Source organism: Ascidiella aspersa, chromosome 3, assembly GCF_963924565.1.
Source record: "Ascidiella aspersa chromosome 3, kaAscAspe10.2, whole genome shotgun sequence".
Taxonomy (NCBI): Eukaryota; Metazoa; Chordata; class Ascidiacea; order Phlebobranchia; family Ascidiidae; genus Ascidiella; species Ascidiella aspersa.
In genome coordinates, this window is record NC_139449.1 from 29,466,379 (window position 1) to 29,494,275 (window position 27,897).

Here is a 27,897-nt window from a genome sequence, read left to right on the forward strand (position 1 = left end):
ACAAAATCTGCCTCAATCCGAATGGTGAAAACAAACGATTATGGTTGCACATCAATCATAAAGAATGTTTGCATGTTATAAGATGAATAGGCTATATTTCTCTACTAAATACATGATTAGTATTGATACTTTTAGTAGCGAAATATTGTTAACTTATAACATTCAAACATACTGATTTTTTGTTTACCAAGTTCTGTCTTATAGTTTATTTTTTGCGTCGGGAAGAAAGCAGTATGTTGGATGTGCAATAAAAGTGTTGCCGTGTTTAAATAGTACAACTTTAGCCGCAATTATTTGGCAGTACCTAATCCGGCCCGCCAAGTACTTTATTTTCCCATATCTGGCCCGCCGACCGGAGAAGTTGCCCGCACCTGATCTAAAGGAACCCTAAGCCTATCATTTTTCGACAAAGGATTGGCTTATTTAAAGAAGCAAAATTTATACACATATGTATTTTTACAAAAAAGTTATAGACAATAAGAAGGTACGAGCCATCCCCGGTCTCTCATATATTTTCGAATGCGTTCGTATTGATTGCCCTTAAAATGTGATTTTAGTTTCTTCTTTTTTGGTAGGTCACTACTGGACCAGCACGCCATTAATGGTCAATAAGAGGTAAACGTAACTTTAATTATTTTCAGCCGCGAGGTAAAAACTTAAAAAATGTTGCAACACTTTAAAATCGATCACTTCTACGTATTTTATGCCTACGAGGACTGCAATATAGTTTAACAAGATGATCAAAAAAAATAGTGTGGTCAAATCATGACGCAGGCCACTGAGGCAAGTAATGTAGCATCTTGTCTATTTATTTTGACCGAGCACAAAGGCAAGCAAAAACATAACGCTGTTGTTCGACTGCCTGGTTCGCAACAGGTAAAAGGGCGGCTTCGTGACCGGTTAGAATAAAAAAAGCAGGTAAAACACCAACAATAAATAAAATCGAGTGCACGCGTCGATACAACAGGAACACGAATTTCAACTAAAGCAGGCCGTATCATCAAAAAACGTAGGAAAAATTCACATTAGATGACAGTGGCTTTGATCACGCAATTTCCTCTTTAGAGTGTTGGTGAATCTTCGTCGACTTCTCGACGTATTTTGCGTAGGCGTACATGACCCCACCTCCGAAGTTTATTACCTGGCCGGTGACGAAGAAGGGAGTGGCGATAACCCCGCCAAAGACGAACATGCCTGTCGCGAGTAAATTATAGGCTAATGACCAAATGGAGGCTTATATAAGGGCTTGGAGGCTTATAAGGGCTTTGCAGACAATAGAGTCGCAAATAACTTACGCTATAGGTAACTTCACTTTCGGTAAAAAATCAAGTATAAACTGTTGGTTAAGTTTATTAGGTCGACGTCAGAATGGCAAATCGGTTTGAAAGGCGGACACGTAGGCTACGGCGTATTAAAAATAAGCGATTTAAAAAAGAATATAAACGATTTGAGTACATTTGCCGCAGTCCCTTGTCATGTATGCTAGGAAATTGGAAACGTGGCATGTAAAAACTAAAAATGATTCTGACCATAACGTCGGGTTGACCTACAATACAATGCAGGGCGTTTATATAGGTCACAAAAGGTCAAGATACGCTGTAAATTGTTTTAGTGTACTGTGTAAGTGCGCGGGAGACGCGTCGCCATCACTTTTCGTTCAAAGTTAAGAGTTTTCACACAAAACCAATAAATAAACGTGAAGCTCCACTTTTAACGCTTGTGTTGTTCAAACGCCACCATTGGCAGTTGACGTCGCCCAATATTGGTATCGCAAAGTTTGCAACAAATAAAATGCCCAAAAGGTTGGTAGTCATACATCATAAAAAATATATCGGTCCATTTTTGTTGGTTATACATAAACTCGAATTTAAATACCACGCCTTGCTAACGAGCGTTGTCTTTTAAGTTAACCTTATAAGCTGCGTAAAGTTTTGTGATGTTAAGCTTTACAAGAAACTCATAAATGTACTGTTTGTTTAAAAAAAAAATCGAAAGTTAAAGTGTACAGAGCAATTTGCATAGGTTATACATAAAAACGCGGTTTAGTTGACCATAACAACAGATTTACTATTAAAAGGCCACAAAACGCTGCCGCTACGATTTTACCGATTACAATCCATGCAACCCTTTTCGCCAAAGACATTCGACGTGCAATGCTTGTCCAAAGCCCTGCGAGAGACGTCATTTAAAATAACAAACGGTCAATATAGTAAATCTATACTAAAAAACCTATTTCTGGCTTATATTTCGTTAGCGTGGTATTTCGGCAAAAATCGTCCCGGAAAATTGTTTGCCACTAAGTTTGAAATGAAGCCAATGCTTACCTAAAATAGTGGTGAAGGCGCTTTTGATTACGCCTACACAGGTGGTGGTGAGCGCCGAGTTGACGGTGGTGCATAAGAACAGTGAGTAGTTGAGCACACAGCCCGAGAAGGAGACTGTCAAAAAGCTGACAATAAATCGAGCGTTCGTCCAGTGCTCGTACGACAGCACGTTTCCCGCTGAAACTGCAAAAAACAGTTTAAGGAGCACTTATTGTGCGCTGTTTAGTGCAATGCATCAACAATACCCCGTAGGGCTATACTTGTAACTGAAGGGAAACTTCCAGTCGATTGCACCGAGATGGAACTGTGCAAAGGCTTATAAATGACTCTATTTGGATCACTCGTCGTGCCATTCGTCGTGCCATTCGTCATGCAATAACTTATCCCGTATTTAGCGATAAACTGGGGCAAGATGCGAGCAACTTAAAGTTAAACATGTAACAGTACAACGAACGGTGTTGGTTTGGTTTGACAGTTTATCATGGTATGTCTTGGTCCAATTTATCACGCAATGTTAGAAAGCATTTGGGAACGTCGCGTTGGTCATTTTTTGCATAGTATGAGCACATATAAAAATTGTAGCCCCATTTCAGCAGGATTTGCAATAAACTTCAGCAGGATTTACAATAAAAGTGCAACATATTGTGTAAGAGGTATACACTGTAGTGTACACTGTACATAGTAATCAAAGAAGGTATGCCCCCTTTAATAGGTTGGTTTTATTATAGAAAACAAGTTTCAATTACAACATTTAGAAAGATTATGCAGTTTCAATTTCAACCAAAATTCAAAGCTTTTAACTCCAAGATTCTGTCAGGCTAAAAACACGCCGCGGGTTTGCCTTTCGTCGTCTATTCGACGTGTCGCCTACCTGCGCAAATTAAAAAGCTTATCGGAATGCAGTTAAGCGTGTTGATGTAGAGCAAGTCCAGCGTGGAGAGGTGCTCCTCGTTGCCGGCATTCTGCAGCGTGATCAGGTACATCGCCATAAGAATCACGCTCGACAGTCCGAACAGGTACGAGCGCAGGTCGAACTGCAAATCGCCGATGGCTACAAAGATAAGAAGGCGCGTTTATTGCAGTTTTTATTATGGCGCCTTGGCGTGTTTGGTAGGACCGTCGACAACGGAATTTGCGCTAGTCAGTTCGGGCTAATATATTACCTGCTCTCTTATATATAGCAGATGTGGGCAAACTGAGACTTTTGAGCTGTTTTTTGTTGCTCTTCTGGTCGAAGAAAAACATCCAAAAATGATAGAGGTTTTAGCTTATATTTCATCTTTGTCTTGTTTATTAATTTATTTTTTTTTAATAAAACGCCTCACTAAACTAGTTTAACCTGTGATGTAAAATTGCAGTTTTTCTCCTTTTTAGAGAACCAAGCCACAACGAGGCTCGGCTGTTGCTGTGACTTTATATAACAATGTATGTTAAACTCCATACTATTTCGTCTTTTGTTACAACGCTTTTAAAATTATGTTATGACCTCCAGAGGCAACCCTCGCGAGTTTAACACAAAAAACTTTAAGCCATGTTAAGCGTTTCTATAAATTATCACATTTAAAAAGTTGCTCGCGTTCATCCCTGTAATATAGTCTGTAAAAATAAGAAATGTTTAACCAGAGACTCTACTTGGCATTATTGTGCGATCACACGGCAAATTATTATTGTGGTGTCATTTTATTTTATAGTTAAGGTAATTAAAAAAGAGTAAAACGACATACCAGATTTGCGTCACATTTTAATCTGAATAATTAAGTTTGTTATTAATGGCAAAAATGGACAAATAAATGATTACGTACAACTTTAAACTTTCTGTAAAACGCACAAAAAAGATTATACTAGTAGTAGTACTCACAATTCGAGGACTCTATGCCGATTCAATAAGAAAATTTTCCCTAAGGCTCTTGTGTATAGATTTGGTCAATTTAAAATCCTTATATACGGCTTGAGCGAACCTCCTCAAAAGACCCATTTCGAAATAGAATAAGTGGCTTCGGCGTGGAACTGACTTTCCGTATTTCGCCCAAGGGAAATGCTTTTAATAAAACACAGTGAAGCGGTTTATGCCAGGCATTTACATGTGAGTAATTTATTCATCTAGAACAAGTAAGCAACTGTATTTTCGCACTTTAAACTCGCAAAAATTTTAGCAAAAGTTATAAGTTTTTCATTTTATGGCACGAAATAGTTTGGCAACTGTTATGTGCAAGAGTCGATTTTAAGTTACCACGTTCTGGTCCTTCTATACCTTTTTCGAACTGTTATATTTTTTAAAGTTCTACTTTCCCATCCGGTTTTGAATTACACTGCTCTATAAAGAAAACAAAAAAATCCGATTTTGCGAAGTTTTGTTTTCGCTATAGAACAAGAGCCTGTTCCGTATCGGAAACAGCTGTAAAGAGTCTAGAACACAACGTAACTTCCATTTAAATATGACAGGGACATCAATGCCTCGTCGGCTTGACCTAAATGTATTACCGTTATCGGGCAACGGCGCTCTAACAATGCAGTGTTACATTGTTGATTTTTGCCTGCTGTTCACATGTTTAAACTAGTTGTAAATCTCCGGCATCCTGCTATTGTGCGCGGTTCGCGACGAATGCGTAGCACGCGGCCGGCTAATTAGCTGGCAAATCGCATTGCAGCCAATATGGCCTGTCGTTCGCTCAACGCGCAAAAACGCATGACGCCGTTTCGAAGCCGATACTTCCTGCCTTGCGCCAACCGACCTGCTATTACTGTTCCCATGGTGATGACGATGATGGAGCAGATGACGAGGAACGTCTGTCGCTTCGAGAAAACGGCAAAGCCGAGCAGCATGCTGGCCAGGGGAACGCAGCGACGCATCGCGTTGTACATTGGCACGTTCATTCCACCGAGCGCGAACAACGCTGCGTACAAAATAAGATGTTTGAGTTTAAGTGAAACGCGAATGCTGGCGTTCTGGGCATTCATGGTCCGACGCCCACACTTAAACTATAGGGATTTCCGATACTTGACATTCAATTTTGAAATCCATACCAGATGTTTTATACAAAAAGTATTGCGATCTTATCCCATACCAAATGACAGTATTCCTGTACTTACACATGCAAAATAGATGAATTTGACCTGTTTGAACGATCAAACGTATTTGGTTTACCAGTTGTTGCTTTTCGATGAACTTATTGTTCAAAGTAAATCACCTCATTGGATTACATAACAGTCTAAAATTATTTTTTATTTCGTAAAGGATCGGTACCGATACTATATCTTGGCACCGGGCATCAACTCCAATCCGATATTATCAGACTTCCCTGCTTACAAATTCCGTTTATGCCAAACCATGTGACGTTTTGTTTAAGTTCAGTGTTAAAACCAAACTAGGCCTATTTGTAACTGTTAAACATTTATAGACATGGTTGATTTTAAAAGACAAACAGATCGCATTTTTCATAAGGCCACGCGTGGTAGATTGTAAAAATTTCACAGCCATTATTTCTTGAACTATTTCCTTTTGCGTGCCTGTTAAATCAAGGGCCCCAATTACCGAACAGCGTGTTGGAAAGGTAAAATACGCTGAGCGCGCAACAGGACCGGGCGCCGGCTTGCGTGTAGCCGTGCAGCTCAATCCTTCCAGCCCACTTGAGAAATCGAAGACAGGCGCCCAGCATACAGAGCTGCGACAGGACTAGCACGGCCGGGTGGTCGAAGGACCAGGAGGTGAGGAGAAATTTGTTGAGAAAGTTCATTGAGGCCGACGCGACGCCGTAAAATGTGGCGGCGAAGGCCATGGCAAACAGAGAGTGCTTTCCCGCCGACGGCGACATGTCTACAGCGGTTGCTTTTCCGTTGGCCGCTTCTCAAGACTGTTGCCACCTGGACAGGTGTTATATAAGCACCGCCTGCTTTTCGTTGACGGCCTGCTTGATTAGACCCAACACTTAACTGACTATTGAGGTATCTGCAAGAACACAAGGAAACGTCCGTTAATGTATTCGTAAAACCAACGAACGCTCAGTTTGACGTATCAAGTACACTACGTCACAGTTAAGCAAAGTAACGAACGATCATTGAAGCTATCTGAAAGAAGTCGGTATAAGGGGGTTCCTTGTAAGACAAGGTTATTAAATGAATGCATAAACAATCTGTGGTGAGTTTCGAACTTACATGCTCGGGCATGTCGGGTCCGTCGCTCTACCTCAGGGGTCAGCAACTTCACTAGTCGCGGCCCAAAGCCAAACTTAAGGTCTCCACGGGCCGTTTGTCATTGGTAAAAAGCAAGGGCGGCCGTCGCATTGAATAAAACTTTATAAAATTTGTTACTTCCGTTTTTTTTTAATAAATAAGCACTATTTTATATATTGGGGGTAAATCTGATATTCATCTTTGTTAATAGGGTAAAACATACAAAAAGGTTAAAAACACTGCTCTATAAAGTAATTCAAGTGCAAGAAATGTTGTTACAGAGAATTTTAAAGAAATATTGTTAAATATAGAGTCCTGTTGTCGCAAACCGGATCTTCGCTGTTTAAATGGAAACGGTTCCATATTACATAATATAAGGCTATTAGCTTCGGTCATTCATCACTAAAAAAAATCAAATGTGACGTCATAAATACAATTGTTAGCCAGCCAGACGAAACTGCTTCTCCGCTGCTAAATTATTATTGGTTTGTTCTGTTTATTTTTTTCCATTGACAACTAGTCTAGGGCGACCCCCTGAAAACCTCTTGCTATCCCCTTAGGGGTCGAGACCCCATGGTTGGTAACCACTGGTTTAAATGAACAAAACGTTCATTTTCGAGGAAGCGATGAGACACGCGACGCCTTTGGCTGAAAAGATTGTATAAAAATAGGCTTTGAAATTCCAGAAACATAATTGAGCTTCACACAATATTTTTGCATTTACTTTGTTTGAATAGGTTAAAAATAAAATTAGATGGGGCAAGTGGCGTCCTCTCCTGGGCCCGACTTTGGGCGCTTGTGTTTCATAGCTCAAGGTAATTTTTTTCGCTTAAAAAAACGAAGACCTTTGGCTTTAAACAAGTGTAATTCGGTATAGGTCTCAACATATAGCTGGTAACACACAATAAGACCTAAAAAGCAACAACACGTCAAGCAGAAAAATCTATAAAACCATGGTATTTAGACTATACCGACATAATCAAGCCAAATTCACATATCAACGACAGAATAACAACTTAATCGTCTGAATAAGACATTAACATGTTAGAATAAGTAAAAAAATTAATCGGAATAACACCTTAATGGAAAAAATACTGCCTAAAACTGATACGGTATGGGGCGATCAGGGGCCGTGGATCTGGCATCGGCCGGTTTGGTGACGATGATTGGGCGCCCTAGTTTAAATGGCGCTGCTGTTTTGGACCGGATTGTTTAGCCCTGTTTGGGGTTTTTGCTAGGTAATGCGTGGCGTTAGCAAATTGTTTAGGGTTGAAATTATTAGGGGTGGGGTTTAGGGTTAGGTAAAATGTTGTGAATGCCTAATTGTGATCATTTGTCTTATTTCGATTTAGACGAGATTACGTCAATTAGGTGATAGTCCTGTTTTGGTCTTATTACGAACTTTGTTTTATTCGAACATTAATCTTTTTTCTTATTTCGGTCGTATGGCTGGAGTCCGTATAACTCGTATATCTGCAAAACTATTTTTTGGTTATTGATAGATTTAGATTACACAAAAACATACTTCCATTGTTACTAGTTTCACGGCGTCGGCGGTATATGTATGCCGCATTTAGGATGAAAAGATTACCTCAAAACGTAATCATGTTATAGATACAAATAAATCCGAATGACGTACATTGGCGGACGGATCGTAGGTTCCGGACCACTGTTCTACCACAAAAAAATTCGTCTATAGGCCTACATCCGATATTAATTCGGTCGTATAGGGTATACCGGACTCCTGGCTGCCTGTTTAAAGACTTCTAAACTTAATAAATAGTTAAAAATACACCTAAATTGCCAAGCGTTTAAAATAATAATTTATTTCTGTTGAGACTTTTGTTAAGCTTTAAAACTTTTCATATATCTGTTGGGGCATCGTAAGTTTCAAAACTTACACATAATATTTCATCGATTAAAACATATGTTTACAACCTCAATAAAATTTTAAATTGTAACAATACTGGTAGCGGGCGAAACTTGTTTAGGTTGTATATTCACCTGCTTTCTGTTGGAACTCTGCATTTCTAAACAACAACATTCCCGGTCAGTAAGGCTAAAGAATAAATCTCGTCGGCTAAAAGCATTACAGTCCTAAAGCAGTGTCTAATTACCGAGATAACGTGGACTCTAAGCTGCCGTCCAATAATCAGCATTAATTGCCGGAGGCAAGCGCGGCAGAATGTAGTCACTCAGGAAATTGTTGCAAGACGAATTTGCTTTTCGTGCGCCGTGAAATAAGCTTGAACACACGCACACTCTGTTGTTTTGGCGTCTATCCAATATTTAGCTGCGCAGACAATGTACGCCCAAGATATGCCGTGTATTCCTATCACGTTTGTAAATTGCTACTGGTCTATTAGGCCCTCAGACTTAAGCTGTGTTAAACTGCTTTGTTCTGATCAATCAAGACATTGCACAGTATTAGACCATTCATAGCTCGCCAACGAATTACACTGAAAAACACGACGTTAGTTTCACCCGTGGTTGAATCAAACTAGCCAACAAGGTTGGTGTTTTACCAACAAGATATTTTTCAATAAACGGCGTGTTTATTACAAGCTATGGCTGGCTGGCTTGACTTGAATCACCGGGTCGTGAGACGAAAAAGGTTTTTCGTTTCGGTCGATGCGCTTTGCCACATACACTCCGAATGACACTACATATAACACTGATTATAAGTGCCTATTCCATTCGAGGTAAAGTAAGTCAAAGATGACGTCATCTGACAGAATTGCTTTGCTTTAGCGCTTTCAGTTATATATAGCACAGAATATTTGCTTAAGATTGAGGGCCGAAACATTTGACAGGGTTGTAATGATGTCACGCAAAATCGGGCGCGAAAACAACTCTGAGCTATTAGGTTAGCCAAGTCATTTTTGCAAAATAACTAAGTCTAAGTCACGTCCCAGACCAAGTCATTGTCTTTTAAAAAAATGCTAAACATACTCAATTGCTGAGCATTTCCCGTTCTACGTAATATTATGCATATCAAACATCAAAAAGGAAACAAATAGCAAGTTAGGATTTTTACATTTAACCAACCATTAACCAAAAGTGATCAAATTTTACTGATATGTATTCAATTAAAGAACTTATATTTGAATCTAGTCTCTTGCGTAAATGACTCAACCTTAACTCAGGAATAGTGACTGAAGTCATTACAACACTGATAGTTAATACAAATCTTTGTTGACTCAAAGGTATACAATAGTGATGTTACACTCCCTCATCAATGGAACCACTGGGAGCCTCCCTATAACTGCATGCTATCCCTGACCATTCATTTTATTTCAAACTCGAATCATACCCAACCACACCATTTGATTTTTTATTTAGTTATGTTATATTTGCCTTGCAAGAATTCATAAACTCTAGATTTTTTTGTGTTGTCAAAGCTTGACAAAGTTTATCTTTTTCTCCGGTCCGGTTTGAACTTGCGTTATATTAGGTTTGATTTGCAGGACAAGAACTTGAAACCATTAATTCTTAATTATGAACATAGGAATTTTTTTATGAATTTTATACTTATTATAGTTTATGTGGCAGTTCTGGATTAACATGCTTGGTTTTTAAAGTGTAAATTTAAAGCTTCATACAAAATCCTTATAACCTAAATTTTGAAATCTGATTTGTGATTTCAGAAGGCATAACATGGATGCTAAGGTAAATAGAAAACATACACTGTATGTAAAAGATGTCTTGCCTGCCAAAACCACTAGGCATATCAAAAATGCACCAGATATTAACACAATGGTTCAAGAGCAACTATCTGCAGTAAAATCCCTGGAAGAAAAATCCAAAGCAGAGAGAAACAATATAATTGCTATGCTTGGCAATGTTACCGAAGTTCAAAACTACTCCAACTGCACAGTTTTCGGTTACGATTTCCTGCAAGAATTGCTAGCAGAAGTTGAAAGCGATGAAATGGCATTGCGAAACAAAATTCTTGGTAAACAGGAAACTGTGGAAATGTTTAAAACTGCAGTGAACAGTAATGAAGTGGATGGTAGTTACCTAGAGGCCTCTCGTATGGACCGTGACAAACTTTCAGAAAGTCTATTTGTAATTGTAAACAATAGGGAAAAGTTATTTTCTGCCCTTGAGGTTTTTCGTCGAGTTGCTCTTCCCCCAACTCAAGCTGAGACAGATCACAAAATTATAAGCATAAAAGAGAACTATATTTCTTTACAAACTGCTCTGAAAGAAGAACATAAAAAATTAAAGATGTACACAGATTGGCAGAAAAACCCAGAACTAATGTATAAGCAGACAAAAGCAAAGAAAGAAATAAATAAAGAAAAATAAATATGATTCCGCCAAAACACCAATGACAAGTTGCTTGTTACTAAAATCTATGCATAAACTAAATTTTTTTAATACTTGTCCGTTTCAATTGCACTAACTGAAGGAAGCCCTTTTTTAAATTGCAACTAATGTTACTGTATTTCTCTTTATTTTTTAATCATAAATTTTTAGCGCACTTAATACAACATTCTGCAGCAATAAAGCCTGATTTTTTTTCAAACGCATCATATCCTTGTAAAATCATAAAATTATGAATTTTTTTTGTGGCAATATTTTTTCTATTTAGTAAAACATTTATCACCACTTAACAACTTGTATTTTATAAATACTAGAAAATAAAAATCACTGAAACTTGATTTTGTAAAAAATGATTTATTTTAAATAAAATATGAAACATTGCTACACAAAATATAAGGTAACAATTACCATAGTTTTTATATATTACCACCAGAAGAGCAAAGTATGTCTTCATTTCTGGTATCCATAAATTTTGTTAGAAGTAAGTGCACATAACATGTATTAATAAGAGCCAATGTGAATATTACTTGTTTTTCTGTTTTGTTGACTAGACTACAGCTAACCTATATAATAAAAACTCTTTATGTGGAAAGATATTCTTTGATAATGGAAATTGCTTGTTCTTTCCTTTGGAGTTTTACAGCTTTGCCTTGCATCCTGTTGGCCTTTGCCATGCCTTTTCCAACAATTAGTTCAGAAACAGATTGGCTGCATTTTTCTATAAATGTGCCAGGGCCCTTTAATAAAAACATTCCCTCTCCCTTTTCATCTCCAGTAGTGAGGAACAAACATACCTAAAAAAGCAGTCTTATTTGCATAGCAAACTACTTGAGGGTACAGAGTTAATACATAAACAAGTTTTACAAAAAAAACATTTTAAATATATGCCAATTCATTAAAATCAAAACTGCCATTTGAACTTACAGAATCATCCACTTCATTAGCAATAATGTTCATAAATTCAACATTTCCTTCTTTGCGATGGATGGCCACAAATCTAAACGGACAGGATGTTAATCACTATTAACTTTAATAACAGTGCAATCCAATATTACTTTTCATGAAGTTATATTACTTTTCATGTTTCTGGAGATATGATTCATTAATTTTGTGAGCTTCCAAAAGAGCAACATCCCTCAACAAGTTTGTGCAATTCTTTTGAGCAACTTTCATTTGACTAATAGTTCTTTCCACTGCACTAACATGTTGGTCTGCTCCGCACTATAATATACAGGAGTTATTCTAACATTGTGTACACAACAAGTATTAAACAGGTAATTTACTTTCAGGTGTTTTGTTAGTTGCCTTTCTGTTGCAAAACATTTGTCGGCATAGGTCAGAACTCTTTCACCAGCCAGAAATAACAAGTTTGTTTTCCCTTTTTTTCCTTTATCAGCAGATAGCAACTTGATACATTGCAAGTCAGAAAGATTTTTCACATGAGTGCCGCAACACATGTTAGCTTCTATGCCTTTCATTTCAACAATCCTAAATCAAAAGAGTAATGTTGACCTGGTTTTCTTGATTGTTATTCCTAGGAAATGCACAACACAATCCTGATAAATGTAATGTATTTGAATAGTTGAGAAGACACATTGTATAAGTCTAGTTTTAATTAGTATTTTATTTTAAAACATTTTAGGTGAAATATTTTATGTTATGTTCTACCTAGACTTTAAGTCATTTACAAAACTGAAATATACCGTCACCGGTTTTAACTTTGTGTAAACAGTATAAAATAAATCTAATAAAATTGTGGTTAAGGATTGCAAAAAGGTGGTTCACAGTAAAAAAATGTTCACAAAATCCAGGTTCGTCCTGGATTATATAATTACTTCAATAATTACAAATAACACAAGGTTACTGTATGTTTAACTTGCCTAACATCACCAACATGATCTTCTGGTAAGCCTCTGGTACGCACTGTATCTAAAAGAGGTGAATTTGCTTGAGTGACATGAACTACAACAGGGGTCGAGTCTCTTATTGCCTTGTTTATTAGTCTAAAAAAAGTTCATGTTATTGGAAGTCAGATGTACAAGTGATGGTATGCTACCTTTCAATGTGCTTTATTTGGCACTCTTTCATTTCTGGTGTGTCCAACTCAATAAAAGAAACTGATTTCCCCAAATCCCATGAAGTGGTTTTGAATCCGAACTCATTATCAACAATTGCAGTGATAAGATGTTGTCCACTACAAAGGTATAAAGGTAAATGATTTTTTGTGAAGCGATAACCAAACTTAAATTAAAAATTAATGACCTATGCTGTTGCATGTGATCAAATCTTCTTTCCCAATCCAACACAATATCTACATCTTTACCCACAGTAATTTCAGTCTCTACAAAATGGACCGCCTGCACAAAATACTCCAGGAAATAAACAAATACTTGCAAATTTAACTACAACGTTTCATAAACAAGTTGAAAGCTATGTACCTTATCAGCTTTCCTAGTCACCCTCTTAACAGGGACATTGTTTATAGTGCCTCTGTCATCCGGTTGGCCCCCGCCTTCAGGAAATAATATTGTATCCTCCAGCACAATGTTAAATCTGAACAACAAAGCAACTGCAGTATTTTTATCTTTAAGATGATTTTGCATTAAATTGTTTATAACTACCCAGTCGTTTTTTGTAGTTTTCCGTTGGTTTCGACTTTACAAGTAGCTGGTTCACAAGATATAACGCTGGTGTTAAATCTAGTAGCATAGCTGTCAGCCTGGCACATAAATACCATTTTACTTGAGAAAGATATTAAACTCCTTTTTAAAAAACAATGCTTCAAGTGGAAATAAAACATATTCTTCACTTAGGGGGATTCCGAATTTAACAACTTTATTTGTTTTAACATTTTTATGTCGTGATTGATTTTATAGTTTGCTGTTTTTTACAGATTATATGATCAAACTACAATATAGAAAAAAATAAAATGTCTTATTTTATTTTAGATTTTTCGTGTACGCTGGAAAATTCAAGAAGATTAAAAAATGGTTTTAGGAGAAATGCTTCAGTTGGGTCATTAGACCATGACGAAACTACCTGAGGGCCTGAGGCTAGGGAGAGCGAGGGGATATTGTTAAATAATCATCATACGATGCATCATCCACCAATATTAAGACTAAGTTGAGGTTTCGGTTTACAGCTTTTAACTAAGAAAAGTACTGGGCACTGGTCTAGAATCCTATCACAACGCACATTATTTGGGTTAGGTTGCGGTTGGATTCTAAACCAGCGCCGCAAGCACTTATTTTATTTCAATTTAAATAAGCAAAAATAATAACGTACATGTTTAAACTTTGGTAGTGATTTGTTCGTTATTTTTACTAATTGTATTTTTCACAGATAATTTTATATCACTTTGGTGAATTATAAAATGGAAGGTGAGCTTTATAAATGGAATGGCTATTTGACTGGTTGGACAACCAAATACTTTGTGTTATACAATGGTTCAATATGCTATTATCCAAACAAGGTTACTTTTTTTTATCATACTATGATTTTTTTGTTGTCAAATATAATTACCTTAAGGCAGGAGTTCCCAACCGTTTTGCGACCTCGTACCACTTGGACGCTCTGTACTGCCACGCGCATACCACTTCTCGCAGAACAACTAATTTGTTTGAATTGTATTGTCCTATTTTTAGCTTACAACTAGCAATTATTGAAATGCTTTATGTAGCTGAAGCTATAAAACAGTAGTTGATATTTATCAAGAGCAATGAAAATATATCTATTTCTATATTTGACATAATTAACGCCCACTGTCCCACAGCGTTGTACAGGGTTTAAAACAACTGTGCACAATTGACATGACCTATATTTTGAAGATCATAGGCTTCGGTATTATTTTTTTGTAAAACAAACCAGATAAACAAAGCATAAATTTGTGAATCCATTTTTTTGTGAAAAAAAACGGAAGCTACTCGCGTGCCACCTAAAAAGCCTTCACGTACCACTAGTGGTACGCGTACCACAGGTTGGGAACCCCTGCCTTAAGGCCTGTTTACACTACAGCTCCACATGAAATTTGTACTATGGCTGCATAACAGATTGAAGCAAAATCACTTTTGCTAGCTATATGGGGCTTGAGTTTAGCAAAGCGTTACGCTCGCCACAATAGAAATTAGTTCCAAATTATGCTGTTCTCAGCTCAGCATTGTTAGAATGTGTAAATGTAATTGTTTATCATTTTAATTCTGACAACACCGTATGATTTGGGGTATAGTCATACTAATATGATTTCAAGACATGTTTTAAAAACATTTTAACTTGATTACTTTTAGATTGCTAGAGATGACAACAAACCAGCAAGTGAAACTCTTAACATGGGTCTATGTGAAATTGTCCTTGACACCAACTCCACTACACAGTGGGAATTAAGGACACCAGCACAGTCTAAAATATGGTATTTACGTACCGTATCAACACCAGAAAGAAACCAATGGATAAAAGCACTTGGTAAAATAATGTCAGAAAAATATTTTATATTTTTAAAAATCGTTCAATCCTACTTATAAATACTTATGGTTAATTTTGGGCACATAGTTTTGCAAATATTTTACCATAAAAAATATTATATAGGTTTCCTTAAAACACACAAATAAACTAAATGTTGAACTACCGTATTTATTTGCAGGCTAACTGATTTAACATAATGGTTTGTTTACTGTGCCATGCAAAGTAAATTTGAAAAATAAGACTTGCATGATTAAATAGGTTAACTAAAAATACCTCAGACATATATATATAAAATCATTATCTTCATTTTCAATCTTTATATTTCCTATAACAAATATAGTAATTCAGACGTTTTTAACACTTGAAACCTAGGTTCAGCTAAGGCATGTTTGCTTGATACCACTTCTCTCCACTCATTTTCACGAAGCACTTCAGTTGAAAGTTCAAGTCAATTGATATCTTCCGAGCTTGTACAAACAGAGGATAAGAAGCAAGATCAGTCTCCTTTAAATGAAGATAATAACTTTGACAACTTAAAAGAGGAATCAGATGGAATTAATGATTCAGGTTTTCAACCACTATAGAACATATCTGATTAAGGTTGTATTGTTTTAAGTCACAAGCAGTCAAACATAAATTGGAACTACAATGGAGTTTGAAGTTGTAATTTTATTTTGTTCAGGAAATGGCAGTATGAACAATCTTTTGGTTAATGTTGATTCTTCAAGTTTTATGTTGGATCAAACCGTTGATTATCCGAACCATCTCAATGATTCCCTTGCAAAGCAGTGTGATAATGCACTGACACATGTAAGTTCGAAAATGCAACTTTTACTGCCAATTAAAATATAGACAGGATGGGTTTAGTAGTGTGGGGTTTTTTATTGGGCGACTATTATTTAAAAACAAGTAACACATTTGCAATAAATGCTAGTTGGTCTGAAAACAACAATTAAGCTAGAGAGTAAAAACATTCTAGTCTACTATACATGTTTAAACTCTTATTTCAATTCAATATGTCCTCTTCTTTTACATGGTAGATCAAACAACTGCATTCCTGTTTGACCTTACCTGAAGCACCAAGAGACATAAAAGATGTAATAAACGAAGTTGAAGTGTCAATCGAAATCCTTACTGGTAGATTAGCAGAATTCAAATTAGCGATCATGACTGCGTCTCAATCCAGCACAGAAGGACAACGAGTTCTTGATGATTTTCCCAGCAGTGTTGACAGCATCTCAGAAATTGTAGAACCTGATGTGAAAAAACAAGAAGAAATCTTTCCCACCTTTTTTTCCTCCTGTGAAACACACTTTGGCGATGTCTTGTCTGCCTCTTTAACAGAAGAGGGTCAGTCACAAATTCCATTGAAAATTTTTCTGGATGCTTGTCAAAGCTACATGGATTATTTTGAAAGACTGGCCAGTTCGTATATGACGCCGTTAAAAACTGACATTCAGGGTAACATTGACAAGATTCGCAAAGTTGCCGCAGCCAATCCTAGTTACCTAACCTTGCAAGTAAGAGGCTCTTATTGATACACGCTTTTTGATTGTTTCACAATGTTTTTTATCAGTGCTTTGAGGCCCCTCAATTTTCTTCATCTGTCTCTTAAAATATAGTTAACTTTTTTAACTACGGCAGTTTATATATATGGATAAACCAGATCATGCCTTTGGTTTCTTGTTTACTGAACCTCACAAGAAACTTGCTTGTTATACTTTTTAGGATATCCTCAAGCATGAGATTTCAACAAATCAACACACAGGTCCCGATACTGGAACTCAGGCACTTTTGTGGCTGAACAGGGGCTTGCGTGTCATGAGTAAGTATCTTCTCAATCTGTTTTTGGAAGATAGTGAAACGAAGCATGACCCTGCTGGCAGTCTTGTATCAGCCTATTCAAAGCTACTTTCTATGCATCACAATTGGATGGTACAGAGATTGTTTAAGTAAGAGCATTTGAAAATATGACTACGCTTTTATAAATCTTGTATTGCAAAAATAAACCATAACACATTAATAGGGTATTCTAAGTAATATATTTAGTGTATTGTGATAAACATTGAAGTTTGGGATATAGTGGTAATCTATTCAAAATGGGCAGATTTTACAATTCTGTGACTTTATAATTGCAAATTTTTTGGTGATAAACATTAAAAATTCAAACTTAAACTCTTTTAAAAACAGAATGGGATTAAAAATGGTTCCTAACTATGAGTCATTCAAAGAAAGCATGGCCAACAAGGATGCCTTAAAGGAGTTAAAAGCAAGCAAAGAACAATGGGAAAGTTACTTGGATGAAGAAATTAAAAAGCAGGGTATTTTGTACTCAAATGACATGTGGACTGTAGCAGAACGTGTTTGTGCCTTGTACAAAGCATACAATATTAAAGTTTAACCGTATTATTTGTTTACTAATGCTTTTGAATCATTTTATTTTTTTAGTATTTTCTATGCACTATACATCGTTGTGCCTTTTTCTTGCTTTTGTATCATATTCAGCAGAAATGTGCTTTAACTAATCTATGTCAACATATCAAGACAAAACTTGGCGGATGTATCATGTTTAAGTTTTTTTTGATTCTTTGCGACGCACTGGTTATTAATTGTTTATATGAAATGAGTTTCAACATGCCGCTTTTTTATACAAAGCCTCAAGTACACGTTCTATATTACTGGATGCTTATGCTTGCAATTAAATAAAGATGCATAATTGCATGCTAGTAACAATTACAACCTGTTCTGCTGATGGCTGACATATATTTAAATCACATGAGGGTAAGCTGGGTAACAGCCATTCAAACACAAATAGCTACTACAGATATATGTATTCTTAATTAATTCTTCTGAAAAACATAGAACCAAGCATATTTATGTGTTTCATAAAACTGTGTTGAAATTTTTGTCGAACCAGTTTTTAAGGTGTGCACATTGCTTTAATTGGCAATGTTTCTTCAATGTTGACAGCACAAGGGCGTCTGCTATAGTTGCTTCGTTTGTGACCAACCATGGTTGCTTGGTGATGGCCTTCTCAAGGCGCTGCAATGCAGAGGACTTTTCTTGTCCCGTACAGGTGGAAGAAGAAAGATTGTCGCATAAGTCCATGTATTCGTCTGAAAATGTGGAGGACACCAACATATCTTCATCTTTGTTGTAAATGTTTAGCAATCGCCCAAACAGTCGCAAGGCATTGCTTTCGCCTTGGATTGGGATGCACATAGTGGGACTTGTCACCATAAATAGAGCACCAGAAACTAAAAAATATTGCATATATGGTTAATGTTTTTCATACCATCTACCTTCATTCCATTTAATAAATATTTTAAGCTTAAATTAAGTTAATAGAGAAACAGCGTGGGAGTTTTTTTGTTTTTGATGTATATGTTGATAAGCTCTATATTAGACAAACCATTTTTCCAAAGAATTGTGATGATTATTTTTTTCTGGCCTCTGTTCACAGAAATCTCATTCACAAAGCTCTCATCAACAAGGCAGTTGTTTGGCAATGAAGAATGGCGGTGAACTTTTAACATAACATCAAACTGAAACAACAGTGATTAGTCACTTGCTTTTTAGAAACATTTTCACTAGGTAGCTTGTACTCTTTAGTCCACAATTTACACAGTAACTGTTACTTGAACTTTAAATTATTGCCGCTTGTGTCGAGAAACCTACCACTTTTTTACAGTAAGGAAACATTTTGTCAAAATTGAGAATAAACATAATATTAATACTTTACCAACCAAAAACAATGTAATCAATATAAATGCTTTGACGAAATGTGGTAGGATTCTAGACCAGCAACCAACTGTGACTTGTCTATAGAGAAATAAGGTAGGCTTTGCAAAGCACATACAAAATAAAATATTTACCTTTTTCCTCAGCAATTTCACTATATATTTCAAAGCATGGGGTGGGTCATTCGGATTGACATGGATAACAAAATCTTGTACTACATCCTCTCTTTTCTTTAAAATTTGACACTGATTAGTTCAGAAAGTAATGTTAGGTAATAATATTACTGTGTTTTTACCTGAACTGGTTGTTTACATAAAGAATTAGTTATTAAGCTCTGATCCTTATTTCCGATTTTACTTAAAAGGTGTTCGATGTTTTGTAACAACCTTTCTTGGCGAAGTTTCAACTGCTTCAGTTCTGGAAGGACCTGAAGTTACAAAAAATACAAAAAGTTGCAGCATAAAATGTGTTGTGTTGCAACTTCGTAATTTGTTGCACAAGGTGGATAAAAAACTTAAACATATTCAACAAAAAAGCAAAACATTATAGCTAGCATCAGTTAGAAGGTATAGGATAGCATGTGTTTTTAAGGTGCTATGTTGTGTCTTACATTTGACGCTTCTCTGGCAATGATCGGAGCAACCGCGTACATGACATCTGGTAAAACCACGTTATTATTCGAGAAATTGTAATGTGGACTGGCCGTGTACATTGTTGTTCCACTATCCATCCTAATTTTCTATTTTAAACGCAAACGTATAACTAAAAACGGAAGGTATGTATCAACACGCTACTACAAAGCATGGATCACTGTTCGAACTTCGAAGTCAAACGCACGCTGGACCCAGACGAAATTTTCTTTATCGATTCACTTTTGCGCGATTAGTTGCGTACCACGTGACGTCCATTTCAGAGTGATTCTATGGCGTTGTTGTGAACGGCCGAAGATATTGGTGGGAAAAATTAAACAACGTTTGTTCACTAGGGGGCCACGCTAGAAATCTGCACCAAAGTTGCGTGCCAGGGGAAGTTTTTAGCGGTTTGGGCCCTGCCAAGATGCCGCGGATTTCGCACAAGAAGTATTTGGACGATTTAATGGAGACTTCGCCGTCGGACGGGCGGCTTCGTCTCGAACTACGCAAGCTGAGCAATTCAGACGGCTGGATTTCGGCCACCCGAGAGTCCAGGTAGGGTCGGGCACTTTTGCTATTTTTGTAAACAACATTTTGCATGTTTACTCATGCATTAAATGTTATTTTAAGTTGAAGTGTGTGTTTACCTTGTTTAATTGCGTTCAGTTGTTACTTACCTTTTGAATTCCTTTGTTACAGTATGTTTTAAAAGTCGTTTACGGCCAAATTGACTTGTTTCTCATCTCATGAAAATTAACTTTATTTTCACAAAGACAGAAAAAATGTTATTATTTGTTTTAAATTTTAATTACTGTAAATGCTTATACAGGCCATGGTAAAAAATCTAGTGTTATGGCATTCAAATTTGGTTGCACCTCACCTGAAGAACGGTGCAATGTAATTTGGTTGACTATTGACATACAGTAAACTTTATGATGTATCAGCAGCATGCATTACTACACTTTTTCTGTAAGTTACTTTCTGTAATCCTTGGTTGTCATCATTTACCCAACCAATAATATTTAATACTGGCTAACCAAGTTTCCAAACCATTTTTGTTGGTGTTCAATCATACAACTAAACTCTTCAAATATACACCAGCAAGGCACATGTGCATTTTTCAAACACTGTGCTCAAAACCTAAACTGAACAGATCTGCCAAATTGCATTCTTTATGCTCTGAATTTTTTTTTTTTGCTTTTCAGTAACAGCAGCAGTAGAGCTTCCACTCCTGTCTCCCATTCTTCTAATCCAATTGGAAATGGTGGAACTAGTTCAGGGGCAAAACGCGGAAGGCCCAAGAAGAATTCGCTTGGAACACCGCACAACCACAATGCTGTCAAGAAGAAGAAAGGAAGGCCAAGGTCCGATAAACCCAAGCAGTTCAAGATGGTGCTGGAAAAAGATGATGATTTTGAAGTCGACTACATTTCCCCAGATGATGTATGATTTTTTATTATTAAAGCAAAATAAAAATATTTTTTAACATAAGTGAATTGCTTGTAACATGTACTTTAATTGGGGATAGACCAATATATTGATTTACAAATCCTCAACCCTGATATTTATCTTTTACTTAAATATTGGAATCAAAAAAATTTGGTTGATATTTTGGCCGATATTTTTTTTTGTGAAAAAGAAAAAAGAATTGTATTATTTTTACAAAAAAAGATCTCTTGTTCAGCATTATGACAAGTTAATAATATCGCAAAAAAGAGCTTAATAAAAGCAGGTCACCTACATAAACTGAAATGTTATTTGGATTTCAAATCGTCATGAAACTGAAAAAATTTCTGTTTAAACTATTGAAAAAATTTGTTTTCCAAAAAATGTTTTTGAATTATATTTTTATATATCTGTATGCAATACAATCTACATCATTCAGGCCTTTTTTGTAAAACCAACTAAATTTAAATTATGTGTGAAATACATAAATGTCCATTATATATATATAAAAAAAAATTGAATAATTTTACACAGTTTTACCAGATGTCATGTCCATAGCCCCTAAAAAAACATTAAATGTAAATTTATTAATAGGCAAGTATCTCTGAAAGCGAAGATAAGGAAGCCACATCTGTTGGATCACTTTCTGATCATGAACACTTCTTGGATAATGAAGATGAAGATGCTTTATCTATTGAAGGTTAATTGAAACTATTTGTTTGGCTTTTGAACAACGTCATTAAGTTTCTTTATACCACCCAGCTACCCACACACCTGTTTTGCTGTTATATGTTTTCTAAATTGATTTCTTACAAAGCCTAAAAATGTAGTCATATTTAGGCAACTCTTTTTTCTTTGTGTGTGGAATGTCCATGTTGTCATTTTTCTGTTTCTTCTTTAAATCTTTATATGTCTTTGAATTGATTTATGTTTTGAAAAGTCTTTGAAAAACACAATATTTTTCTAAAATTCCTAAAATAGTCTTTAAATTGATTTTATTTCCAAAAAGTGCCATTAAAACATCAAGAAAAAATCTTTGAATGTCTTTTTTTTTCTTTTTAAGTAAATTATGTTTTTACTATACAGGATTTACTTCTGCATTCTGGTCCGAAGAAGAAGAGGAAATGGATGATGATGAAATTCCAAAATTAGAACTGCCAAAGTCTTCCGAAGACCTCTTGATTCCAAATAAATTAGTGTTGCCTTGCTTGGCTGTCTATGAGGTAAATAACATACATTATTATTTTAGTAGTACATTATGTTTTAAAAATACTTAACTGAGCTATTACAACAATATGTTTGGTTGGATCACACTCAATATTATTCATTGCTTTAAATGAGTTTTCTTATATATCTATAAATATGTATGTATATATAACTCCTGTTAATTATTTGAGTTTAGTCCAAAATTCAATTTATATTGTTGTAATTGTGGAAAGTTTTTATGCCATGGGAATTTCATTCTACAAAGAAAACGCTATCTGAGGTTGTTTTACGGACATCTTATGTTCTTTACAGGTTTTAAGACATTTTCGTAGCACTCTCAAATTGTCACCAATGTTGTTTGAAGACTTTTGTGCAGCACTTGTGTCTACAGATACAACCATAATGCTCAATGAGGTAAAAATTGTTATTCATAATTCAAATCAAAATTGTTTGGGTACATTTATTAATTCATTGACTGAGTATATAGTTTTAAAAGTATATAGTTTTAAAATAATTTGAATATTTTAAATCCACAGTGTCACATTGCACTTCTCAAAGCATTGATCAAAGAGGAAGATAGCCTGAACACGACATTTTCGCCACAAGACCAAAAAGATGCGTACAATGTTGCCTTCTATTTCATTGACTATTTAACCTGGCCCGAAGTGCTCCGGTACTATGTTGAGAGTTCCCCAGAGTTTCATTCCGTCTTGCCTATTGTAGAGAACAAAGACTTTCCCTCAGTGGACCCTGAGCAAAAACTAAAGGTACATGGAGTTTTAGTTTACCTTATTATTACTTTCTTCATATTAGATTTTATTATCTGGCATAATTTATTTTTACCCTTGCAAAGAGATGTGGTAGGCCAGTTGTTAGCATAATTCACTGAGCGGACATTGTTGTATTTATTGTATTCTTTCCGATGTTTCAATTTTTTCCAAATTGTCCTTTTGTCAAAAAATGGCAAACTTTACAAAAAGTAATACTTATATAGGTACTTCAATTCCTTTGCAACATGTATGTGTCATCCACTAAAATTCGCGACGACCTAATGATGGACGGAACGATTCATTATGATGATCACTGCCGTGTTTGTCATAGACTGGGAGACCTTTTGTGCTGCGAAACCTGTCCAGCAGTTTATCACTTGGCATGTTGCAACCCTCCACTCAAAGAGGTCAATAATTGTATTTATTTTTTTTCTTGTTTTAGTGGTAGCACAACCGTGACTTGAGTCATTTTAATGTACTTTTGTGCCCCAGCATGTATTGAAATAATGAGCAGGGGGACCTGACTGAGTCTATTTATTTAGCTGGAGTTAGACTTGGTAAAGTCTTAAATCTGACGGTTGTTTATTGATCTTGACAGAAACGGTAAATTGTGCCGAACTCAGAAGTCTGACTAAAGTTTTTCTTACGCCCAGAGTTGGACTTGTTTCTTTTTTAAACGACTTCCAGCAGCCCTGTTAATTATAAATACATATTTTTCAGAAGCTTGACAAAGTAATAAATATATATATATCGCATAATTTTATAAGTAATTTTTCACACAATTTATTTTTCAAACTGATAACTGTTGCTTTCCTAGTTTAAATATTAGAAAAGTAGTTCATACAAAGTTTCTGCTTTGCAGCAATTTTTGGACTTTGTTAAAAAAATAAAATTATTGATCATTACCTATCCGGTAGTTAGTTACTTCTACTACAACAAAAGAAAAAATAAAGAAGAAATGGAAAAATGGAAATTTGCTTTTTAATTCACACAGTATGTGTCCTGAAGTGACCCGATAAAACTGTAATATTGGACATTCCTAAGATAAACATAGTGAATTGTTAAATATTTTCACATTCTTCTCTCTTGCAAATAGGTTCCAGATGATGAGTGGCAATGTGAAATCTGTGTGGCTCACAAACTGAATGGAGTCACCAACTGTGAGTCGGATAGGGAGACCAATGGTCAGTATCTACGCCACGACCCAATCGGCCAGGATCGCTACGGAAGGAAGTACTGGTTTCTAGCACGCAGACTCATAGTGTAAGTAAACTACTTGGTTTTGAAATACTACGATACTGCACTCAACAAGTTTTGCCTAAAGATCACTTTTTCCATTTATTTTTATAAATTTTACACTTGTAAGAAAAACTCTAAAAAAATGTCTTAACAAAAGTGTTGCTTTGATAATACTAAAGCCTATTCTAAACCACCTTATGATTGACTATAATTCAACTAAAACATATGAATATAAACTAATTTTCAGTAATCAGTTTACTGTATAATGTACCTCCATCAGGTGTGTTAAATGAAGGTCCATAATTAGTCTTAGGAAACCAGAGCACAGAAATGAAAGCTCTGTTTGTGACACACATATTATTTTTTTTAAGCATTCCAGCTAACTATTTTGCCAAGTGTAACTCTGTTAAAAGTATTTAACATACCAGATTTTCCAAAAATCAATTTCCATTATCAGTACTAATATTTTCTATTTTATACTTTATAGTGAGGATGAAAAGGAGACTCTGTATTACACAACATATGATGAGTTTCTTTACTTGAGGAGCAAATTAGATGCTGACAAATATGAAATGGCACTGTGTGAGGTAACCGGTCAACGTTAATCAAAATAGTGTTTATATTTTATCTTTTTTGTTCTGCATATTTGGATTTTTTTATATTTAACAAAATTGATTTAAATTTTTATAAATAAAAAAATTAGAAACAAGATTTTAACTCAATATATTTCCCTTTCATACATAATGCTAACAGCCTTAACTGCACACATGCATTACTGTTTTGCATTGTTGATTAGGCACTGTTAGATGTGGAAGAAGATTTTCCGAGACAAGCAAAAGTTACCGAGCAACTCACAAATGATGCCAAATGGGCAGAAGAAGCCACCACATTCATACAGAAGCAAAAAGGTGAAACACTGCTGAAAAACACATACACTTTGTTTGTTGATTAGTGCTGTAAAACAATATTGTTTGCTCAGATCATGTCAAGCTGAAGATTGAAGAAGAAAAAAAGATCGAAGATGAAAGAAGGGCGGAAGAACAGAAAAAGAAAGACGCAGAGATGAAACTTAAACGGGAGCAACAGGAAAAAGAAGAGGCAGAGATAAAGGCTAAAGAAGAAGAGGCAGCAAAAGAAAAGAAAGAAGTGGAAAAGAAAGCCACAGAAGAAGAGGCAGCTAAAGTGGAAAAATCACTTGATGAAGAAGTGGAAAACACTCTGGTTAAATCAGAAGCAGCAGCACAAGTGGAAAAAGCTTCCTTTGAAGACATTTCTAACAAAAAAGATGGACTGTCAGAAAAACCATTGGAGGATGACTTGAAGACAGGAGCCCTGAATACTTTGACAGAAAATCAAAAAGACATTATTGCCAAAGAAAACAATGACTCCCTTCAAGATGAGGTAAAAATGGAAACAAAGGAAGAACAACTTTCTGAACCGAAATGTGAGGCTTCTACTCCTGCAGCTACAGTTGGAAAAATGGATCCTGAAAAAAAAGGAGTAAAACAGGAACCTGTACCAATGGAAATGTCAAAAAATCCTGAAGGTATATGTTGTGTACCTTACTTTGCTTTATATTTGTATAATCAGTATGATTTCCAATTATTTTAGTATATACCAAAATAGCCATAATTTAAGAAGGCTAGTTTAGTGGAACAAAAAAATCAATCAATATATTACTTTTTGCATGTGTGTAAACTCAAATTAAAAACTCTAAAATAGTGGATTGTGGTCAGGATATTCGGTTTGCTCTTAAAAATACATTCATCTTTTTCAGGAAAATCTGTAGCATCGAACGAAGAACCACCAACTACTGGTACAGAACCGCCCAAACCAGAAGTTTTGCCTTTAAAAATCACGGAAGAAAAAGTCCCTGTTGAAAATGGAAAAATTGCAACGCAGACAGCAAAAGTTGAATTAACTGAAATGCAACAAAACTCACTTGCAATGATGCCTAAAACAACACCTCTTGCAAACAAGCAAAACAGTCCGATGCCAATTAGATTGGCTAACATCAAAGTTCCACTTGCTAGATGTGATGCAATGGTGTCTGCTGCCGGTATTACAAAACCACCTTCGAAATCTTTAGCTGTAAGTGTATTTTTTTGTTTTTTCCATGCAACTAGAGCAGGGGTTCTTAAACTCATTTTACCGCGGACCCCTAAATTTTTTTTTGCTTCGCGTTTTCCACAATAGGCAAGAAATTTTCAAAAATGGCGTCCTAAATTGACGTTACAATCATATGGTCTTTGAGAAATATGCTGATGATTAAAGTCTAAACACATTCAGTGCTAAAACGTTTTTATTTTTATTCAAACTCTTTTGTTTGAAAAATTGATTATTTCTTAAATATGCATCAATATTTCAATTTGCCTTTATGCACCCATAAAGTTAGTTCCCAGACCCCCAAGGGGTCCATTGACCCCAGTATAAAAATCCCTGAGGCTTTATGCCGGATGCATTTTAAGAGAAAACCGAATATCACTGACCATTGCCTTCTCCAGGCTGTAAATATCATGCCAAAGATCCAAGCGAAACCTGCACCAACTTCAGCAAACCTGACACAGTTACGCAATCTGTTTGTGCTCGGAAAAGATGGAATGCGGACTCCAATAACTATTGGTCCTGGCGGAAGGATTATTACTGGTCAGCCACAGAAAATTTTGTTGCTGAACCCTCAGCAAACAGCAAACAAAGTATGTTTTTATGTTATGAATCACTAGCATTTATAGTTTCTACAGTACTTAAATATTTTTTTTTCTTGTTAAATTTTTTTGTCACTTAAATTTTTTCCTACTTAAAATTTTTTCTATCTTAAATATGTTTTGTTGTTTTAACCAAGAATCAAACTCCAAATTCTACGAAGATTAGCAGAGAACTTCGGCGATTGCAGTTTAGTGGACCTGGTCCTAAAATGCAAAAGATGGTGACTCCCTTGATAAAAAGACCCCCTGGAAATGCTATAGGTATTTAGCGTACAATCTATCATAATTTTAGTTTAAGCGTATCTAAATAATATTGATATATTTTTTTAACATTCTTCCAGTAACTTCACAAGCTCAAGCCAAAGAAAGCAAGCCAAGCCCACAGAAGGAAAAGATCATGGTCAAAATTCCGACAAAGCCATTTAAGTAAGTTGTTGCCAACTAAACATATTTTGCAGATGCAGTTTACACATTAACATATTGAGAAAAAATTTTGTAATTTTAAACTTGAGTCTTCTAGATTTATATAGCAGGAAATAGGAATGTTACATGAGTTTGACATTTTATTTCAATACTGATACCAAATATATTTTTTGGAGTATCAAAATTCGATGCTATACCAAATATTGTCAGTATTTTCGCAAAACAAGCAAAATTAATAAAATATGTTGTTGTTCAGAATATTAGACCCAGTTTGGGTTTAGTGTAAAGTTTGTTATCTCCAATTGCTTTGTTAATCTATTTTAATATTTGATAAAATTACCTTTGAAGGTAGAATCGCTGCTAATAATTGCAATCATGACTGAAATTCCTATTTTAATTTATTATCGCATCTGCACCGATACCACTCAGCCACGGAAGTACAGATTCTACCACT

At 35.6% G+C, this 27,897-nt stretch overlaps 6 protein-coding genes across 7 annotated transcripts in view; 3 read left to right on the forward strand and 3 right to left on the reverse strand.

Annotated features, from left to right (window-relative positions):
* Positions 1–763: 763 nt before the first annotated feature.
* On the reverse strand, positions 764–7,799 carry LOC146161457 (uncharacterized). The gene is made up of 5 exons (XM_083384189.1): positions 5,857–7,799; positions 5,057–5,218; positions 3,196–3,375; positions 2,325–2,507; positions 764–1,194 (listed from the first exon to the last, which is right to left on the reverse strand). Exons 1-5 carry the CDS (start codon positions 6,134–6,136, stop codon positions 1,046–1,048), a joined length of 954 nt encoding a protein of 317 aa, XP_083240315.1. The 5' UTR covers positions 6,137–7,799; the 3' UTR covers positions 764–1,045.
* Positions 7,800–10,148: 2,349 nt separating this feature from the next.
* Positions 10,149–11,558, forward strand: LOC146161458 (uncharacterized). The gene has a single exon (XM_083383988.1). It carries the CDS (start codon positions 10,152–10,154, stop codon positions 10,803–10,805), a length of 654 nt encoding a protein of 217 aa, XP_083240114.1. The 5' UTR covers positions 10,149–10,151; the 3' UTR covers positions 10,806–11,558.
* Positions 10,932–13,592, reverse strand: LOC146161459 (alanyl-tRNA editing protein Aarsd1-like). Its single transcript, XM_083383987.1, has 9 exons — positions 13,445–13,592; positions 13,262–13,376; positions 13,086–13,180; positions 12,880–13,017; positions 12,704–12,826; positions 12,107–12,311; positions 11,899–12,044; positions 11,748–11,820; positions 10,932–11,617 (listed from the first exon to the last, which is right to left on the reverse strand). The coding sequence occupies exons 1-9, from the start codon at positions 13,558–13,560 to the stop codon at positions 11,405–11,407; spliced, it is 1,224 nt and encodes a 407-aa protein (XP_083240113.1). The 5' UTR covers positions 13,561–13,592; the 3' UTR covers positions 10,932–11,404.
* Positions 13,593–13,924: 332 nt separating this feature from the next.
* LOC146161460 (pleckstrin homology domain-containing family A member 8-like) lies at positions 13,925–18,475 on the forward strand. Of its 2 annotated transcripts, none has more exons than XM_083383966.1 (7): positions 13,925–14,203; positions 15,107–15,281; positions 15,654–15,848; positions 15,964–16,091; positions 16,322–16,801; positions 17,010–17,233; positions 17,472–18,475. In XM_083383966.1, exons 2-7 carry the CDS (start codon positions 15,149–15,151, stop codon positions 17,680–17,682), a joined length of 1,371 nt encoding a protein of 456 aa, XP_083240092.1. In that variant the 5' UTR covers positions 13,925–14,203; positions 15,107–15,148; the 3' UTR covers positions 17,683–18,475. The 2 variants fall into 2 exon arrangements, with proteins under 2 accessions (XP_083240092.1, XP_083240091.1); XM_083383965.1 differs by having other exon boundaries at positions 14,173–14,295; positions 17,472–18,473.
* Positions 18,098–19,868, reverse strand: LOC146161461 (aminoacyl tRNA synthase complex-interacting multifunctional protein 2-like). Its single transcript, XM_083383967.1, has 5 exons — positions 19,633–19,868; positions 19,318–19,449; positions 19,157–19,267; positions 18,694–18,826; positions 18,098–18,538 (listed from the first exon to the last, which is right to left on the reverse strand). Exons 1-5 carry the CDS (start codon positions 19,750–19,752, stop codon positions 18,165–18,167), a joined length of 870 nt encoding a protein of 289 aa, XP_083240093.1. The 5' UTR covers positions 19,753–19,868; the 3' UTR covers positions 18,098–18,164.
* Positions 19,869–19,978: 110 nt separating this feature from the next.
* LOC146161462 (nucleosome-remodeling factor subunit BPTF-like) overlaps positions 19,979–27,897 on the forward strand; it is a 30,371-nt gene continuing 22,452 nt past the window's right edge. The window contains exons 1-15 of the mRNA XM_083385162.1: positions 19,979–20,209; positions 20,860–21,097; positions 21,695–21,800; positions 22,187–22,323; positions 22,619–22,720; positions 22,843–23,073; positions 23,301–23,483; positions 24,173–24,339; positions 24,803–24,902; positions 25,112–25,223; positions 25,319–25,861; positions 26,093–26,406; positions 26,820–27,011; positions 27,158–27,281; positions 27,362–27,446. Coding sequence (XP_083241288.1) covers positions 20,079–20,209; positions 20,860–21,097; positions 21,695–21,800; positions 22,187–22,323; positions 22,619–22,720; positions 22,843–23,073; positions 23,301–23,483; positions 24,173–24,339; positions 24,803–24,902; positions 25,112–25,223; positions 25,319–25,861; positions 26,093–26,406; positions 26,820–27,011; positions 27,158–27,281; positions 27,362–27,446 — 2,765 coding nt within the window. The 5' untranslated portion in view covers positions 19,979–20,078. The remainder of the gene's footprint in view (positions 20,210–20,859; positions 21,098–21,694; positions 21,801–22,186; positions 22,324–22,618; positions 22,721–22,842; positions 23,074–23,300; positions 23,484–24,172; positions 24,340–24,802; positions 24,903–25,111; positions 25,224–25,318; positions 25,862–26,092; positions 26,407–26,819; positions 27,012–27,157; positions 27,282–27,361; positions 27,447–27,897) is intronic.

What these genes read in the sequence shown, in the direction of transcription:
- LOC146161457 (XM_083384189.1), bottom strand. Translation starts at nt 6,136, where the DNA reads ATGTCGCCGTCGGCGGGAAAGCACTCTCTGTTTGCCATGGCCTTCGCC. An exon ending in CATGGGAACAGTAATAGCAG is followed by an intron (nt 3,376 to 5,056) that starts GTCGGTTGGCGC and finishes TTATCTTTGTAG; the next exon opens with CCATCGGCGATTTGCAGTTC. An exon ending in AAGCTTTTTAATTTGCGCAG is followed by an intron (nt 2,508 to 3,195) that starts GTAGGCGACACG and finishes TGTTTTTTGCAG; the next exon opens with TTTCAGCGGGAAACGTGCTG.
- LOC146161458 (XM_083383988.1), top strand. Translation starts at nt 10,152, where the DNA reads ATGGATGCTAAGGTAAATAGAAAACATACACTGTATGTAAAAGATGTC.
- LOC146161459 (XM_083383987.1), bottom strand. Translation starts at nt 13,560, where the DNA reads ATGGTATTTATGTGCCAGGCTGACAGCTATGCTACTAGATTTAACACC. An exon ending in AACTAACAAAACACCTGAAA is followed by an intron (nt 12,045 to 12,106) that starts GTAAATTACCTG and finishes TGTATATTATAG; the next exon opens with TGCGGAGCAGACCAACATGT. An exon ending in TATCTCCAGAAACATGAAAA is followed by an intron (nt 11,821 to 11,898) that starts GTAATATAACTT and finishes CTGTCCGTTTAG; the next exon opens with ATTTGTGGCCATCCATCGCA.
- LOC146161460 (XM_083383965.1), top strand. Translation starts at nt 14,197, where the DNA reads ATGGAAGGTGAGCTTTATAAATGGAATGGCTATTTGACTGGTTGGACA. An exon ending in TATGCTATTATCCAAACAAG is followed by an intron (nt 14,296 to 15,106) that starts GTTACTTTTTTT and finishes GATTACTTTTAG; the next exon opens with ATTGCTAGAGATGACAACAA. An exon ending in CTAGTTACCTAACCTTGCAA is followed by an intron (nt 16,802 to 17,009) that starts GTAAGAGGCTCT and finishes TATACTTTTTAG; the next exon opens with GATATCCTCAAGCATGAGAT.
- LOC146161461 (XM_083383967.1), bottom strand. Translation starts at nt 19,752, where the DNA reads ATGGATAGTGGAACAACAATGTACACGGCCAGTCCACATTACAATTTC. An exon ending in TATGTAAACAACCAGTTCAG is followed by an intron (nt 19,268 to 19,317) that starts GTAAAAACACAG and finishes TGAACTAATCAG; the next exon opens with TGTCAAATTTTAAAGAAAAG. An exon ending in TGAAATTGCTGAGGAAAAAG is followed by an intron (nt 18,827 to 19,156) that starts GTAAATATTTTA and finishes CTGTTGTTTCAG; the next exon opens with TTTGATGTTATGTTAAAAGT.